At 42.4% G+C, this 19,483-nt stretch overlaps 1 protein-coding gene across 1 annotated transcript in view; it reads right to left on the bottom strand.

The window, feature by feature from the left end:
- Positions 1 to 1,607: 1,607 nt before the first annotated feature.
- The window catches only part of henmt1 (HEN methyltransferase 1), a 94,691-nt gene continuing 76,815 nt past the window's right edge, over positions 1,608 to 19,483 (bottom strand). Inside the window, exons 7-8 of the mRNA XM_060830034.1 lie at positions 9,299 to 9,470; positions 1,608 to 2,149 (exon numbers count right to left, since the gene is read on the bottom strand). Of these exons, the coding sequence (XP_060686017.1) occupies positions 1,733 to 2,149; positions 9,299 to 9,470 (589 nt within the window). The 3' untranslated portion in view covers positions 1,608 to 1,732. The remainder of the gene's footprint in view (positions 2,150 to 9,298; positions 9,471 to 19,483) is intronic.

A 19,483-nucleotide genomic window follows, 5' to 3' on the forward strand; every position in this document is an offset into this window, starting at 1 on the left:
TTCTGCCTGTTTGTCCACTAAAGAAGAGGAAAACAACAAACTGCCATTCCTAGATGTCACAGTAGAGCAAACAGCCAATGGGGAGCTTCAAACCAGTGTCTACAGTAAAACAACTCATACGGACCAAATATTGAAATACAGAAGCAATCAGCCCAATATTCACAAACAAAGCTGCATCAGAACATTATTTCAATGAGCCAACACACACTGCAGCACTGAGGAACTACGCAGAGCAGAGGAATATCATCTATAAAGTGTATTAACAAAAAGGTACCCAATGAACATAGTCTACCAATTTCTCAGCAAAAAACCCAAACAAGCAGACAAAACACATCCAGGAACCCTAGCCACCCTCCCCTACATCAAAGACATCTCAGAAATGACTGCCAGACAACTCAGACCCCTTGGCATCACGGGAGTCCACAAACCTACCAACACACTAAAACAGCAGTTACTGATCTTGAAAGACCCTATACAGACAACAAGCAAAACTAATGTCAGTTTCAAAAATACTGAGCAAGAACTGTTACAAACACTTCATTGAACAAACAGGGCACAAAGTAGCCATCAGGATACATGAGCATCAACTAGCCACAAAACGACATGACGCTCTCTCACTAGTATCCTTACATACAGATAAGGAAGGACACCACTTCAACCAGGATAAGACATCCTCCCTAGGATAAGCCAAACAAAGATACGCACAAGAATTCCAAGAAGCATGACATTTCAACCGGAACTCTATCAACAAACACATTGATTTGGACCCCATTTACCACCCCCTGAGAAAAAGAACAGGAAATGACATCACCACAGGACATGACCATCACCAACCCAAAGAAACCCAAGCATATAAATAGAAAGCAGGAATTATCAACAGTGCTTTGTCCAGGGGCCCACTGAAGATGTTACCTAGTACGGTGACAAAACGTGGGGAAATGAACCTTCCAGCTCAGCGAGCAAACCTATATCCAGAATACAAGGCATTGGCCAAGTGCTGGAAATCGGCTTAAAATGCACAGATGTTTGGTGACTGGTCCAGACATGATGGGACAGAGGTGCTTTTCCCATTCAGTAATAAATCTATGACTCATTTAATACTTAGGCACCTTACAAACCCAAAAACATGAGAGTAAGTTCTACATTTTCAGAGCATAATCTGTCCTCCCTTTTTGTTATAAATCAACCACCCTCCCCAAGTCGTGTCTTGTTTAAGTCTTGTTGACTCTGCTTTCAACTGAGTGCATCCATTTTCATCACGCCCATTTCACACTTATGGCTCACCTTTACCACCAATAGCACTATCGTTGTCTTTTGCTTTGGGTGACCTCAATCTTTGCCACTCTCTCATTTTCCATCTCCGTTATGAGCATTAAAACCATTACTTTTGAGCCCTTCAGTTCTGAAGAAAAGTCACATTGGACTTGCAACATTAACTTTGTTCACTCCATAGATGCTGCCAAACCTGTTGAGTTTCTCTAGCATTTTCTGTTCTCATGCCTTATGTCTAAGTTCATTTAGAACAGACAAACAAATGCATAGACTTTACATCAAACCTGTTCCTATAGAAGGTTATAACTTGTCAATGCTTTTATTGATTTCCCAGCTCCTTCATCAGAAACTGTAACTAAGCATGTTCCTATATTTGCACACACTTTGTATTTTGATTTGAATGTTTCCCTTTTTTAGTACAGTCTATAGTTGGTATCAACTGATTGTGAAAATCCATCAATTAGTCCTCATTTCTGTCATCATCAGCAGGATATAGGAGAAAGGCCCCACATCGACTCAGCGCTACTCGATCAGTCACCTGTAGGATCTCTTCCAGACGCTGGAAAGAGCCACTGAGCTGTTGCACTTTAGGCATGGAGAATAAATTAATTAAGGGTATGTGAAGTTTACCATCAATCTTACACACTTCCAGCCTTTTACTATCTTTCGGTTTATAAGTTTTATCTCGTTTACTGTCATCAGTTTGTGCAGATCCCCTTTCATTCTGGTTCCAATTCTCAGCCCCTTGCCCCTCATCGTCATAACAAGTGTTAATGATCTGTCTTCTCACACATTCTGCTGCGTAGATAACTTCATTAAGGACAATATCCTGCTGGATTTTCTTATCTTTCAAACTTGGGTAAACAACTTCATATACCTTGGAAATAAAGAAGAGAAATTTGTAAATCAGTATAAAATCTGTAGCAGAATGATACAGTGTTGAATTAATCCAAATTTAAAGAAAGTATTATTCTTTCTGAATGACTGGAATAAATAAAGATTTCTGAAGAGGATCATGAAAAAAAAACTGTTGAAACGAGGTTGTTTCTGCTTGGGAATGGAACTGGGACAGAACAACCTGGGATGGATTAGTGTGAGTCTGATTAGCATGGGAATGAATAACCATGATTGATTATTGGCAAGACTTTTCTTTGCATTTTACGTTATTTTTGACTGCAAACTGAAAGGGGAAAACCCAGGGTTGTGGAAGGAATTGTTGCATTTTAAAAAGCAAGTTACTGAAACACATTATAAGTCATGTTTACACTGCTATTTTGCTCAAGCTGTTTGCAGACAGGCCTGCACTAGCAGATGTTACAATGTGAGATATAGTTATTAACAGGTTGCTGATTAGTTTGTAAAGTTATGACCAATTGTTGTTGCCAAAGGCCACTAGTCTGGCAAGAACTGTCTGTCTCCTGGGTAATGAAACAACTTGTGAGGGTGAATGATACAGGAAGTAGTCTTCCAACATATGCACTGAAAAATGATGCGTCTCTCTCCCTCTCCAGAAAAATACCTAAAAGCCCGAAGTAAGCTAGTTACTTTCTTTCACCACTTGCTGTAAGCTGTGATCTTTAATCAGTAATGAAGAGACTTTGCAGTTAATGTACCAATCACCTGTACATGCTGCAAAGAAATTAAAAGAACCAGAAAAACAGGGATTGTAGAACAGAAATTACTGGTCTAGGTATGAGTTCTAAATTAAAAAAAAGAGAATAAGTAATACATTAAATGAGCTGCAGGCAAAAATTCAAATTGGAGATTACAATATAATAACCATTAATGAGATATGGCTACAGCATGGTTGCGACTAGGAACTAAATATACCGGAGGTTACAGGATGGGCAGGGAAAATGGGAGAGGGAGTGCAGTAGCCTTATTGATTAGAAATAAAATCACTTCAGTGGTGAGGGAGGATATAATGATGAAAAAACATCAGCAACAACCATATGGGTGGAACTGAGGAACAACCAGGGATCTAAAACTGTAATAGGTGTTTCCATTAGGAGCTACTTATTCTCCCAGGCAGAGGTTTAACCATTCCTTGGTCTGCCAAACTGTTTTACTCACACTCTGGGTTCCAGCTCCACCTATCTTTTACTCCTCCCCTCTCCCTACCCCATCTTCAGCATTTATACTAACATTTGCCTGGCCACAATCAATTCTGAACAGGGTCACTGAACATGAAATATTAACTCTGTTTTCTCTCCACAGATGATGACAAACCTGTTGAGTTTCTCCAGTAATTTCTGTTTTTATACCAAGTCTAGTATCACAGAATCATACAGTGGAGAACAAGTCCTTTGGTCCACTGGGTCTGTACAATGGATAAAAAGATTTATATCTACACTATAATAGAATTCCGACCGTATGCAAGCAGGACATTTGACCCACTGAGTCCACACCGCCCCACTGAACAGCAGCCAATCCAGATCCAACTTTCGACTGTATCCCTGTAACCCTGCATTTCCCATGGGTAACCATTTAGCCAACACATCCCTCGACACGATGGACAATTTAGCATGGTCAATCCACCTAACCTGCACATCTGTGGATTCTGGGAGGAAACCCATACAGACACGGGGAGAACGTACAAACTCCATACAGTCATCTGAGGGTGGAAGTGAACCTGATCCCGGGCACTAGTCACACTTTCCCACACTAAGCCCATACTCTTGAATATTTTAATTTCAAGTATGCATTCACATCTTTTTAAAGGTTTTGAGGTTTCCCGCCTTTCAACTCTCCCAGGCACTGCCTCCATTACCCATTGGGTGAAAATATCTTTCCCCAGATACCCTTTAAACCTTTTGCCTTACACTTTAAAATTATATCCCTTTGTCATTAATCTTTCAATGAAAAGTAACAGCTGCTTTCAATTTACCTAGTCCATGGCCCTCAATCTTTGAAAACAGAGTAGGACCAACTGGAGCTTCTCTGCTCTGCCTGATGCTTTTGTTTCTTTGCTTTCTTTTCGCTCTTTTCAGCAGTCCCGGGACGGGGCAGGGTAGGGAAGCAACCCGAGTCCCGGGGGGGTGGTGGTGCAGGGCAATCCTGAGTCCTGGGGTGGGGCAGGGGTAATCCCAAGTCCCAGGGCATAGCAAGGGGGGGGAGGGGTGAAACACAAGTCCCGAGAGGCGCAGGAGGAGACCTGAGGCTGGGGGGGAATCCAGAGTCTCAGGACGAGGTCGTGGGGAACATGAGGTCCAGGACAGGTTGAAACGCAAGTCCCAGCATGGCACCAGAGGTAACCAGAGTCCCAGGGTGGCACGGAGGGGAAACCCCGAGTCCCAGGGTGGCAGCATAAGACATAGGAGTGGAAGCAAGGCCATTCGGCTCATCAAGTCCACTCCACCATTTAATCATGGCTGATGAGCATTTTAATTCCACCTACCAGCACTCTCCCCATAATCCTTAATTCCTTGCAAGACTAAGAATTTACCAATCTCTGCCTTGAAGACACCCAATGTGTCCCGGCCTCCACTGCACCCTGTGGCAATGAATTCCACAAGCCCACCACTCTCTGGCTGAAGAAATGTCTCCTCATTTCTGTTTTAAATTGACCCCCTCTAATTTTAAGGCTGTGCCCACGGGTCCTAGTCTCCCCGGCTAATGGAAGCAACTTCCCAGCATCCACCCTTTCTAAGCCATGCATCATCTTGTAAGTTTCTATTAGATCTCCCTTCAACCTTCTAAACTCTAATGAATACAATCCCAGGATCGTCAGCCATTCATCGTTTGTTAGGCCTGCCATTCCAGGGATCATCCGTGTGAATCTCCGCTGGATATGCTCCAATGCCAGAATGTCCTTCCTGAGGTGTGGGGCCCAAAATTGGACACAGTATTCTAAATGGGGTATAACTAGAGCTTTATAAAGTCTCAGAAGCACATCGCTGCTTTTATATTCCAACAACATTAAGGGCATGGAATGCTTTGTCTGCAATGGTCGTAGATTCGCCAACTTTAAGTACATTTAAATCATCATTGGACAAGCATATGGACGTACATGGAATAGTGTAGGTTAGATGAGCTTCAGATTGGTATGAGAGGTCGGCGCAACATCGAGAACCGAAGGGCCAGTACTGCGCTGTAATGCTCTATGTTTTATTACATTTGCTTTCTTAATCATAAAAGACAATAGGTGCAGGAGGAGGCCATTCGGCCCTTTGAGCCAGCACCACCATTCATCATGATCATGGCTGATCGTCTGCTGATTCCTGAAGAAGGGCTCATGCCCGAAACATCGATTCTCCTGCTCCTTGGATGCTGCCTGACCTGCTGCATTTTTCTAGCAACACATTTTCAGCTCATCCACTGTCAGTAACCTGTTCCTGCATTATTCCCATAACCCTTGATTCCACTATCTTTAAGAGATCTATCCATCTCTTTCCTGAAAGTATCCAGAGACTTGGCCTCCGCTGCCTTCTGGGGCATTGCATTCCATATATCCACCACTCTCTGGATGAAGAAGTTTCTCTGCAACTCTGTTCTAAATGGCCTACCCCTTATTTTTAAACTGTGTTCTCTGGTTCTAGATTCATCCATCGCGGAAACATGCTTCCTGCCTCCAGAGAGTCCAATCCTTTAATAATCTTACATATGAAAATGTGTTGCTGGTTAAAGCACAGCAGGTTAGGCAGCATCCAAGGAACAGGAAATTCGACGTTTCGGGCATAAGCCCTTCATCAGGATGGGCTTATGCCCGAAATGTCGAATTTACTGTTCCTTGGATGCTGCCTAACCTGCTGTGCTTTAACCAGCAACACATTTTCAGCTGTGATCTCCAGCATCTGCAGACCTCATTTTTTACCCGATAATCTTGCGTATCTCAATCAGATCCCCTCTCATCCTTCTGAACCCAAGCCCAGTCACTCTAATCTTTCAACATGTGACAGTCCCGCCATTCCAGGAATTGACCTTGTGAACCCAAGCTGCACTCACTCAATAGCCAGAATATCCTTCCTCAAATTTGGAGACAAAAACTGCACGTCATACCAGGGCCCGCTACAGCTGCAGAAGGACCTCTTTGCTCCCATACTCAATACCTCTTGTTATGAAGGTCAGCATGCCATTAGCTTTCTTCACTGCCTGCTGTACCTGCATGCTTTCTTTCATTGACTGATGTACAAGAATATCTGGATCTCGTTGTACTTCCCTTTACCTAACTTGACTCCATTTAGGTAGTAATCTGCCTTCCTGTTCTTGCCACCAAAGTGGATAACCACACATTTATCCACATTAAACTGCATCTGCCATGCATCCATCCACTCACTTAGCCTGTCCAGGTCACCCTGTATCCTCCTAAAATCCTCCTCGCATTTCACCCTGCCACCCAGCTTTGTGTCATCAGCAAATTTGCTAATATTACTTTTAATATCTTCATTTATATCATTAATGTATATTGTAAACAGCTGCGGTCCAGCACTGAACCTTGTGGTACCCCACTGGTCACCGCCTGACATTCTGAAAGAGACTCTTTGCTTCCTGTCAGTCAGCCAATTTTCAATCCATGTCAGTATTTTGCCCCAATCTTGCTCACTCATCTCCTATGTGGGACTTTATCAAAGGCTTTCTGAAAGTCCAGGTACACTACATCCACTGGCTCTCCCTTGTCCATCTTCAGAGTTATATCCTCAATATAATTCAAATAATCCTCAAAAATTAGTCAAGCACGATTTCCCCTTCGTAAATTCATGCTGACTCTACCTATCCTGTTACTGCTATCCAATTGAGTCATAATTCTATCTTTAATAGTTGACTCCATCTTGGGTGGCATGGTGGCACAGTGGTTAGCACTGCTGCCTCACAGCACCAGAGATCCAAGTTCAATTCCCGCCTCAGGGATTCTCTATGTGGAGTTAGTACATTCTCCCCGTGTCTGCGTGGGTTTCCTCCGGGTGCTCCGGTTTCCTCCCACAATCCAAAAATGTGCAGGTTAGGTGAATTGGCCGTGCTAAATTGCCCGTAGTGTTAGGTGAAAGGGTAAATGTAGGGGAATGGGTCTGGGTGGGTTGTACTTCGGCGGGTCAGTGTGGACTTATTGGGCCGAAGGGTCTGTTTCCACACTGTAACTAATCTAATCTAAGTAATCTAATCTAATCTTTCCCACCACTGACATCAGGCTAACCGGTCTATAATTCCCCGTTTTCACTCTCTCTCCTTTCTCGAAAAGTGGGACAACATTTGCCACCCTTCAATCAGCAGGAACTGATCCTGAATATAGAGAATCCTGGACTAGCACTCCCAGATCCCTGTGTACTTTGGCTTTATGAATTTTCTCACCGTTTAAAAAATAGTCCATGCCTGTACTCTTTTCCAAAGTGCAAGACCTCACACTTCCTCACGTTGAATTTCATCAGCCTGTACCACTCACCTAAACTGTCTAAATATTTTTGCAGCCTCCCCACCTCCTCAGTACTACCTGCCTGTCCACCTAACATTGTATCATTGGCGAACTTCACCAGAATGCCCCCGTCCCTTCATCCAGATCATTAATATATAAAGTGAACAGCTGTGGCCCCAATACTGAACCCTGCGGGACCCATGTCACCAGCTGCCATTCCAGAAAAGAACCTTTTATCCCAACTCTCTGCCTTCTGTCAGACAACCAATCCTCAATCCATGCCAGTAGCTCATCTCGAGCACCATGGGCCCTCACTTTACTCAGCAGCCTCCCGTAAGGCATCTTATCAAAAGCCTTTTGGAAGTTTAGATAGATAACATCCATTTGGGTTTCCCTGGTCTAACCTATTTGTTACTTCTTCAAAGAATTTTAACAGGCTTGTCAGGCACGACTTCCCCTTACTAAATCCATGTTGATTTGTTCTTATCCGAACTTGCATTTCCAAGAATTTAGAAATTACATCCTTAACGATGGATTCTACAATTTTACCTACAACTGAGGTTAGGCTAATCGGCCTATAATTTTCCATCTTATGTCTTGATCCTTTCTTGAATTAGGGGTTACAACAGCGATTTTCCAGTCATCTGGGACTTTCCCTGGGCAGCATGGGGGGGATACCCAAGTCGCGAGGTAGCATGGGATCACCCGAGTCCCAGCATGGCACGGGGGTAAACCAGAGTCCTGGGTGGTATGGGGGGGGAAAACCAGAATCCCTGGGCAGCGTGGGGGGAAAACCCAAATCCTAGCGTGGCACAGGGGGAAACCAGAGTCCCAGGTTGGCACAGGAGTAAAACTGAGTTCTGGGGGATGTTGGGGGAAACCAGAGGACTCAGGGTAGCACAGAGGTAAACCAGAGTCCCAAGGTGGCACAGGGTGATCCCAAGTCCCGTGGTGGCATGTGGTAATCCTGAGTCCCGGGGTGGCACGGAGGGATACCCGAGTGCAGGTGCAGCATGAGGGAAGCGAGTCCAGGTACAGCAGCACCAAGGTAAGTTGTGCTGGGTGCCAGTGAGGAGCAAACTGGAGGCTAGAGAGGAGCAGGACAGTTGTTGGACTTGTTCCAGGCGCAGGTGGCCTGACCATGTGCTGAGCTGCTGCTATTTAAAACTATTTACCAGGCTGTAATATAAATCCTTTAACTCTGTTCTATCTTATTTCTAACTTATTTTTTATTCACTATAATAATGCTACCATCTCTTCTTTTAATCCACTTTTGTATCTAAGATTTGTACCTAGATACTTGTACCTAAGATGGCACCATTAAAGGCAGCTATTGTAAAAAAACTTTTCATTATACCTCTGTACTTCTGTACAAGAGTACGTGACAACAAAGGATATTCTATCCTACATAGTTCTATCAGTATAGCTTGCTGTCTGGTTGGCATCAGACCATGTTCTATAAAACCATTCTTTGAACTCCAACTAAGCGACCTTTACCTCTTATTTTTCCAGTCAATAGGTAGAGTATTACAGAATTGACAAACATGAAATTGTCTGACAAGGCTATGAGCCAGCATCAGATTTAAAGAAGAATCCGAGGAAACAAAGTGATCTCTATAGCTGGGTGACTGCCTCTTCAAATTAAATAGAAAACATAGAGACTGATTTCTCATGACTCACCAGTTTATATAGCTTTTTGGAATGTTTCGTCTCTATTTGAGGTGCTTTTGATAACTGTCTCAGAAATATAGATACTTGAGTGCAGAATCCCAACTGCTCTGTCCCAAGAGGTCCTTTTCCTACACCAGTGAATTCCACTTTATAACCAAATTTATTTCCAATGTTCAAAGACCTGAATGTGAAACAAAGTTTAAATTACATAGAATGCTATTAACAGTTTCCATTTTAAATAGAAGATAGTCTTCAAATGCATTGTAACGCACAAGAACTGAAATTCAGATAACTTGTTGCCATTGACCCTGTGCTCTACTGCCCTGTTCACTGCCACTCGGTAATGAGCCCAGCTGATTTTCTTACTAGACATCAGATCCCAGAGAGAAAGCTGCTTGATGGATCATATTTTGTTTTGTTTCAGTTTTAACAAAGTGGTCTCTCGCTGAACCATAAGTATACAATGCTTCAGATTTGGTTTTAGTAATAAAACAGAAGCTTAACAAAACAACAAGAAATGAAGACATCAAGACATTGGAGCAGAAGTGGGTCACTCCTTCAGAGGTTGCCCAGTGAGTCTATTCTGCCATTGAATAAGATCATGGCATATCTTATAAGTATAATCTTTACTAATGCTGGGCTCTCACTGTCTAAATGATACATGCCATGTTGGTGTTGTGACTCATTTTGCCTCTCAAGCAAATAGGTTTTGGTTAGATGAGCAGAGAGTCTGTGAACATTGCAATTATTTTGGTGAAATCAAGGGCTAAATCAGTCCTATATTATTACCAGATACATGTGTTTGAACATCTGGTTTAGTCCAAATTTTTAATCCTAGTGACTTCTTTGCAGGTAGAGATCACAACACACCACCTTTTGGATGAATGCCTCTGAGAATATACTACTTGCTGAAGACTGCACCGATACTCAAAGTGCTCCAGAAAGTCTTCCAACATATATCAATGTCCTCTTCAACTTTCCAGGAACAATTGAATAATCAAAGATGATGCAACATCTTTAAGTAACACTCCAGGTCCTCAGCTACTTGGAAGGAAGCAAAGGATACCAGAGAGGGTTCAGAAAAGCTTACCAGGATGTTGTTGGGAATGGAGGATTTGAGTTATAAGGACAGGCTGGATAGTCTGGGACTGTTTTCCACTGGACCATACAAGGTAGGGGGTTTATAAAATCATGAAGGGTATAGATAAGGTGTGTTTTCCCTATGATTGGGAATTTCAAGACTAGGGTGCATACTTGTAATGAGAGAGTGGTAAAATTTTAAAGTCATGAAGGACAACTTTATTTACAAAGTGGTTCCTGTGTGGAATGAACTTCCAGAGGAAGTGGTGGATTTGAGTACAGTTACAATGTTTAAAAAAACATTTTGTAGGGGCATGAATAAGAAATGTTTGGAAGGATATGGGCCAAGCGAAGGCCATAGTTTAGTTTGGGATTATGGTCGGCATGGATTGGTTGGACCAAAGGGTCTGTGTTCATGCTGTATGATTCTTAAATATCTGATAATCCTCGTCTCCACTTTGCTATCGTTTTGCCATAACCCTTGATTTCCTTAACGATTAAAAATCAATCTCAGCATTCAATATACTTAATGACCCAGACTAGACAGACCTCTGTGGTAAACACCTCCAGAGTTTTAATATCATCTGACAGAAGAACTCCTCTGTCTTATCTGTCCTCATCTCTGTCTAAACATGATAACCCCTTATTCTGAGATTGTGCCTCTGCTCCTCGACTCTTCCACAAGGGGAAAGAACCTTGTCACACTAACACTATCAAGTCCCCTAATAATTCTTTGTTTCAATAAAGCTGTCTCTCATTCTTCTGAATTCCAATAAGTACAGGCCCACCTGGCTCAAACTCGTCACAAAGCAGTCCTTCTATATTACATATCAGGCTATCGAAACTTCTCTGGACTGCTTCCAACTACAATACATCTTTAATCAGATAAGAGACCCAAACTAAATCACAACATTCCATCTTTGGTCTGACCAGTGCTTTGGGAAAACCTTATGACTTTTACACTCCATTACCTTTGAAATAAAATCTAACATCCTCTGTGCCTTCCCTCTTATACACTGAATTTTAATGCTAGATGTGATTCATGACAAAGACTCCCAAACTTCTCTGTTCCATAGCTTCCTGCTATTTTTGTTCAATTAAATAGTATTCAGCTCCACCATTCGTTTTGCCAAAGTGTGGAATTTCACATTTTCCCACATTATATTCCATTTACCAAGTCTTTGCCTACTCATTTCACCTGTTTATGTCCCTCTGTATCATCTTCACCATTTGACTTCCTCCTTATTTATGTCATCCACAAACTTGACTTTAGTACATTCACTTTCTGAACCCTAACTCAATTAATATACATTGCAAATATTGTGATCCCAACACTGGTCCCTGCAGCACACCACTTGTTATAGGTTGCCATCCTGAAGATTCCCCCCCATTGTCCCAAATCTCTGTCTTTTACTAATTAGCCAATTCTCTACCCAAGCTAATATACTGCCTTTAACACCATGGCATTTATCCTGCTAAGTAGCATCTTTTAAAATGCTTTCTCAAAATCTAAATCTATTACATCCACTGCTTTCTTTTATCTGCTTGAGTCTGTGAGACATGACTTCAATTTCCTGAAGCCATGCTGACTTTGATTAAAGCTGAAAATGTGTTGCTGGAAAAGCGCAGCAGATCAGGCAGCATCCAAGGAGCAGGAGAATCAACGTTTCGGGCATAAGCCCTTCTTCAGGAATCTTTGACTTTGATTAAACCCTATCTCTGCCATTTGATCTTTATGGATGTTAAAATTTTCCCAATAATTGATGTTTAGCTAACTGGCCTACAGCTATTTGCATTTTGTTTCCTTTTCTAAATAGAGGCATTACATTGGCAGGTTTCCAAACGTCTGAGGCTTTCACAGAATTTAAGGATTCCTGGAAGATAAGAGTCATAGAATCATGAAATAATAAATACAGAATTCTATAGTCCTTAAAGAACATAGAGAAAGTAGGAATGAGATCAAACAAGGAGTTAAGAGAGCTAAAAGGAACAGAGTTAAGGGGAATCCCAAGGCAATTTTTACATATCTTAGAAACAAGAGGGTAGCTAAAGAAAGAGTAGGTCTACTCAAAGATAGAGGAGGTGTAGAACTAAAGGAATTGTGTGAGATCCTTAGTATTCACCAAACAGAAGGACATGAAGAATGTTGAGTGAGGGAAAGATGTGTGAGTACTCTCAGGCAAGTCGACATAATGAAACAGGAAGTGTTGGGTGTCTTGAAATGCATTAAGGTAGACAAGTCCCTATGTAAAAACAATGACTGCAGATGCTGGAAACCAGATTCTGGATTAGTGGTGCTGGAAAAGCACAGCAGTTCAGGCAGTATCCGAGGAGCAGTAAAATCGACGTTTCGGGCAAAAGCCCTTTATGGCCGGATGGGATCTATCATCAGATATTGCTGGAGACAAGGGACAAACAGATATATTTGCATCCTCTTTGGCATCAGGTGAGGTTTCAGAGGACTGGAGAATGGTCAATGTTGTTTTCTTTGGTTTAAGAAGGGAAACAGAGATAATCCAAGTAATGTCAGGACAGTGACCCTGAAGACAGTGGTCGGAATGCCATTGGAGTAAATACGGAGAGTCAGGATTTATTCACATTGAGAAGTGAATATACGTTTTAAAGATAGGCAGCAAGGGTTTGTACGGGGAAGGTTGTGTCTTACCAATTTGATTGCTTTTTTTGAGGTGGTGACAAGAATGATTGATGTGGAAAGGTCAGCGGATACGGTCTACATGACTTCACTAAGGCACATGATAAGGTACCTCATGGCAGGTTGGTACAGAAGTTAAACTTGCAAGGAATCAGAGATGAGCCGGCCAGGTGAATACAAAACCTGGTCATAAAACATAGAACAGTACAGCACAGAACAGGCCCTCAAAGTTGCGCTGGCTTGTGCACTAATCTAAGCTCCTCTGCCTACACTATCTCATCATCATCCATGAGCTTATCCAAGGATTGTGTAAATCTCCCTAACGTGGCTGAGTTAACTACAGTGACTGGTAAGGCATTCCACGCCCTTACTCTCTGAGTAAAGAACCTGCATCTGGCGTCTGTCTTAAATCTATCACCCCTCAATTTGTAACGATGACCCAAGGGTTGGAGGTGCCATTGATAGTATCGAGGGCTATTGAAGGCTGCAGCTCGACACAGACGGGATGCAGAGCTGGGCTGAGAAATGGCAGATGGAGTTCAACCTGGATAAATGCGAAATGATGCATTTTGGAAGGTCAAACTCAAATGCTGAAAATAGGATGAAAGACAGGATTCTTGGAAGTGTGGAGGAACAGAGGGATCTGGGTTTGCAAGTACATAGATCCCTCAAAGTTGCCTCCCAAGTGGATAGGGTTATTAAGAAAGCATATGGTGTTTTGGCTTTCATTAACAGGGTGACTGAGTTTAAGAGCCGCGAGGTTTTGCTACAGTTCTACAAGTCCCTGATGAGACCACACTTGGAATATTGTGTCCAGTTCTGGTTGCCCTACTATAGGAAAGATTTTTAGGCTTTGTAGAGAGTGCAAAAAAGGTTTACCAGGATGCTGCCTGAACTTGGAGGGCTTGCCTTATGAAGAAAGGTTGAATAAGCTTCGACTTTTCTCTCTGGAGAGAAGGAGGAAGAGAGGAGATCTGATCAAGGTATACAAGATAATGAGAGGAATAGATAGAGTCAATAGCCAGAGACTTTTCCCCAGGGCAGGATTGACTGGTACGAGGGGTCATAGTTTGAAGATATTAGGAGGAACGTATAGAGGAGACGTCAGTGGTGGTGGAAGCAGAGTCATTAGGAACATGTAAGCGACTGCTGGACATGCACATGGATAGCAGTGAGCTGAAGGGTGTGTAGATTAAGTCATTATATTTTACATTAGGATTAAACCTCGGACAAACATCGTGGGCCTAAGGGCTTGTTCTGTGTCCCCTCATACAAGCTGACGTCATCATCCTAGGAAAAAGACTTTCACTGTCTACCCTAGCTAATAATTTTGTATGTCTCTATCAAATACCCTCTTAGCTTTCTTCTTTCCAATGAGAACAGACCCAAGTCTCTCAGCCTTTCCTCGTAAGACTTCCCTCCAGACCAGACAATATCCTGATAAATCTCCTCTGCACCTTTTCCAATGCTTCCATATCCCGCCTGTAATGGGGCGACCAGACTGTACATAATATTCCAAGTGTGGCCACACTAGTGTTTTGTATAGTTGCAGCATGACAACTGGAATTCAATCCCTCTACCAATAAAACCTAACACACCGTATGTCTTCTTAACAAAACTATCAACCTGGGTGGCAACGTTCAGGGGTCTATGTACATGGACTCCAAAACCCCTCTGCACATCCACACTACCAAAAACCTTTTCATTGACCCAGTATTCTGCCTTCCTGTTATTCTTCCCAAAGTGAAACACCTCACATTTATCTGTATTGAACTCCATGTGCCACCTTTCAGCCCAATTCCATGCCTCTGCATTTACTCCAACAACCTACCAAGTGGAACCTCATCAAAGGCAGCCTTATTAAAGTCCAAGTACATCACATTAAATGCCCTACCCTCATCAACCTGCTTGGTCACCTTCTCAAAAAACTCAATGAGGTTTGTGAGACATGACTGCCCTTGATGAAATCATGTTGACTATCTGAAAACAAATTTTTGCTTGCTAGATGATTATAAATCCTATCTCTTTTAATCCTTTCCCAAATTTTTTGTACAACAGACGTAAGGCTCATTGGTCTACAATTACTTGGGTCATCTCTACTGCCCTTCTTGAACAAGGGCACAACATTTGCAATCCTCCAGTCCTCTCGTACTAACCCTGTAGACAATGATGACTCAAATATCAAAGCCAAAGACTCTACTATCTCCTCCCTCGCTTCCCAAAGAATCCTGCTTGCTGACCTGCTGCTCTGGTCCCCAGCCCCCTGCCACTCTAGTTTAAACCCTCCTAAGTACCACTAGCAAATCTCCTTGCGTGGATACTGGTTCTCCTTCAGTTTAGTTGCAATCTGTCCCTCTTGTTCAGGTCACCCCATATGAAAAGTGATTCCAATGATCCAAGAACCTGAAACGCTGCCACCGGCACCAGCTCCTTACGTACGCATTCATCTGTCCCACCTTTCTATTCCTTGTCTCACTAGTACATGGCACTGGTTGTAACCCAGAGATTACTACCCTTGAGGTCCTGTTCTTCAGGCTCTTTTCTATCTCCCCATACTCACGCTGCAGGATCTTATCCATCTTTGTACCTACGTTGTTAGTGCCAATGCGCATGACGGCCTCTGGCTGCTCACCTCCGCCTTAAGAATTTCGTGCAACCCTGAGACATGCTTGAGCATGGCACTAGGGAGGCAATGCAGCATCCTTGAATCTCGAACACGGCCACAGATATACCTGTCCATGCCCTTAGCTAGCGATTCTCCATCCACAAACACTCGCTTGGATCTTGTCCCAACCTTAGTCAATAGTAGAGCCAGTTGTGATGCCACAGGCCTAACTGCTGCTGCTGTACTCCCCTGAGAGGTATCCCCCAGCAGTATCCAAAATGGTACACCTGTTAGAGAGGGGGATAGCCACAGGAGACTACTGCACTGCCTGCCTGCATTTCCGGGCAGTCATGCAACTACCTGACTGAAGCTGTGGTGTCGGCAAAAGCGAGGATGCAGATGCTGGGAATCAGAGTCTATATTAGGATGGTGGAAGAAATTCACAGCAGGTCAGGCAGCATCCAAGGCGCAAATAGAGGTTTTGGGTAAAAGCCCTTCATCAGGAATGACCACATCCCTGTAACTAGTGTCTGTCACAATCTCTGCCCCCTGTATGCCACTCAGTGTGTCCAACTGCTGCTCCAACTGAACAACGCAATCTGAACGGAGCTGCAGTCGGTCACAATTCCTGCAGATGTAGTCTTCAGGGACACTAGACTGACCTCTGATCTCCCACATCTGGCAGGAAGAGTACACCATTGTCCTAATTGCTACCTCTGTCTCTTTACACTAAGGAACATTGGAGAGTTTTACCTTGTCTGTCTTACTCACTTCAGCCCAGTCTTCACCTAAGGCTGGGAGAAAGTGAGGACTGCAGATGCTGGAGCTCAGAGGCGAGTGTGTAGTGCTGGAACAGCACAGCAGGTCAGGCAGCATCTGAGAAGCAAGAGAATTGACGTTTCGGGCATAAGCCCTTCATCAGGTTATGCCTGAAACTTAGATGTTCCTGCTCCCCGGATGCTGCCTGACCTGCTGTGCTTTTTCAGCACTACACTCTTCACCTAAGCCTGCACTTATACCAAATGGGTACACTGACTGGTCACTTAAATTACAGTGCAATCTTTACACACAGACCAAATATCCTCTCGGCTGCAACAAACTTCCCAACAGACTCTGGGTATGCAGGTCTACAGATCAGTGAAGTTGGCAGCACCAATTAATAAGGTAGTTTAAAAAAGGCCAATTGTGTCATTTGCCTTTCAGACAAATGACACACTATTTCACAGATATTATGGGCAGAAAAAGAATATAGACAGAGTAAATAAAATTCCAAAGACCAAAAGACCAGATTTCAAGGGTGGTTAAATTGTCCCACACTGTTCTTGTTGACTTTTAGCAGAGATCTCACAGTTATTTTGAGTGACCGTCATTTTCTTCACTTTGATAGTTGATCCAGTGGACATAGGTGTTTTGTTTCTTTCTTCTAAGCTGTCATGTTTATTTTGCAATTTTTCTTATACGGAGTGACAGAAAGGTTGAGATGTATATTTTCAGTTTGTGGGCTGTAGATATCTCTAGCTACCATGCACTTATAGCTTTGTCACAAAATGCAGCTCAACTAATCAGGGGAACTACTCTCAGGTAGAATGTGCTTAAAACAATGACCAATTTCCATTCAGCTTATAGTTTCAGTCTCCAAGAAGAGGTCCCAATATGGTCCCTTGCAGAGTCATCAATGTCACATTTGACCAAGTTTAGCATCAAGGAGTCCTAACAAAATTAGAGTCAATAGGAATCAGGGGAAAACTTTCCATTGGTTGGTGTCAAAACTTTGGCACATGAAAAGATGGGTGTGGTTGTTAAAAGGTCAGTCATCCTAGCTCCAGGACATCTCTCCAGGAATTCTTCAGTGTAGTGTGCTAAACACCTTCTGTTGCTTCATGAATGACCTTCCCTCCATCATAAGATTATAAGCAGACTTAATCATTGATAATTGCACAAAGTTCATCTGTTGGGGTGTGGGGAAAAAAAATTGACAAATCACTTTGCAGCTGTATAGAACTTTTGTTCGGTCACATTTAGAATATTGTGTATAGTTCTGGTGGCCACACAAAAAGGACGTGGAGGCTTTGCAGAGGATACAGAAACAGCTAACAAAATGTGACCTGGTTTGCAGCATATTACATATGAGCAGAGATTGGACAAACTTGGCTTGTTTCACTTGAAAATGTGTTGCTGCTTAAAGCACAGCAGGTTAGGCAGCATCCAAGGAATAGGAAATTCGACGTTTCGGGCATAAGCCTTTCATCAGGAATCACTTGAACACAGAAGGATGAGGCGCAACCTAATAGAAGTTTACAAAATTATGAGAGGCATTGTTAGAATGGTTATGGGAGTATTTTTCCCATGATAGAAATGTCAATTACTAGGGGACATAGGTTTAAGGTAAAAGGGAGTAAATTTAACAGAGAAGTGAGACACAAATGTTTTTTTAAACAGAGGATAGTAAGCCCTGGAATGCACTTTCATAGGTGGTAGTGGTTAGCCAGATAAAATAGCAAAGTTTAAGAGGCATCTTAATAGACACATGAATAGACAGCATATAGAGGAATACAGATTGCATAGAGGCGAAAAGGTTTTTAATTTAGAAAGGCATTATGTGCCAATGCAGTATCGGTGGGCCGAAGGGCCTGTTCCTATTCTGTAACGTTCTTTGTCCAGCATCATTCACAGCTTCTCAATTACTGAAACAACACAAGATAACGTGCAACAAAACCTTGACAACATCCAGGCTTGGGTAGAAGTGGAAAATAACATTTACACCACTTAATTACCATGCATTGACCATCCCCAATAAGACAGAATCTAACCATCTGCCCTTGACAATCAATAGCATTATCATTGCTGAGTCCCCTATCAACATCCTGGTGTTTAACCACTGATCATGAATAGAAATGGGCCAACCATTCACGTACTGTGGCTGCAAGAGTAAGTCAGAGGCTAGGCATTCTGTGTTGAGTAACTCACCTCTTACGTCCTCTCTATTTGCAGCTCCAAAAAACACTCAGAAGCTTGATACAAAGCCAGAATTATTTTAAACATTCATGAACTCCACCAGCAATGCACAATGACAGCAATATGTATGATCCACAAGATGGACTGTAGTAACTAAAGCATCCCATGATACCATTTTCCAAACCCTCAATCTCTACCATTCAGTCCAAGGATTGAAAATGCATAAGAATCCACCAACTGCAAGTTCCCTTCAAAATCATGCACCATCTGACTTGGAACCAAGTCACTGTTACTTCATTGTAGCTGGGTCAAAATCCTTGAACTCCTTAACAACATTGCGCGCATCAACATTACATGGACAATAGCAGTCCAAGAAGGCAGCTCACATTCTCCAGGGTAATTAGGGATGGGTAATAACCACCCTCATGTCATGAATAAATAAAACAAAATGAGAATACTGCCACAGAATTGAAGAATTGTAAATTTAAAACAAAAGCAAAATATCATAAATGCTGGAAATTTGAACAATAAGCTAAAAATACTGCAAGTACTGTGCAGGTTAGAGACAGTTTTGTGAAGAGAAAATCAGAATTAATGATTCAGGATTGTAACCATTCACAATAACACATTGTAGTCCAGCTAAAGTTGTGTGGAGGGACTTTCAAAAGACTTTCAAATGAATGTTACATTATAAGCTTATAATGGTATAAATTGATTCAGCCATTGTAAAAGATCCTGAACTCTAAATCAAGGCAGCTTTAATTTTAATTCTTACTCTCCACTGAAATCCAATAAATAGCCCAACCAGACCAAATGACTTCTTGAATTATCTCCTCTATTATTTTCTATTCCATCCAATAGTCATTGGCTTCCTCATTTATTTTGTTTCAAGATCTACATT

The sequence above is a fragment of the Hemiscyllium ocellatum genome, chromosome 9 (assembly GCF_020745735.1).
Source record: "Hemiscyllium ocellatum isolate sHemOce1 chromosome 9, sHemOce1.pat.X.cur, whole genome shotgun sequence".
In the NCBI taxonomy this organism is placed as follows: domain Eukaryota; kingdom Metazoa; phylum Chordata; class Chondrichthyes; order Orectolobiformes; family Hemiscylliidae; genus Hemiscyllium; species Hemiscyllium ocellatum.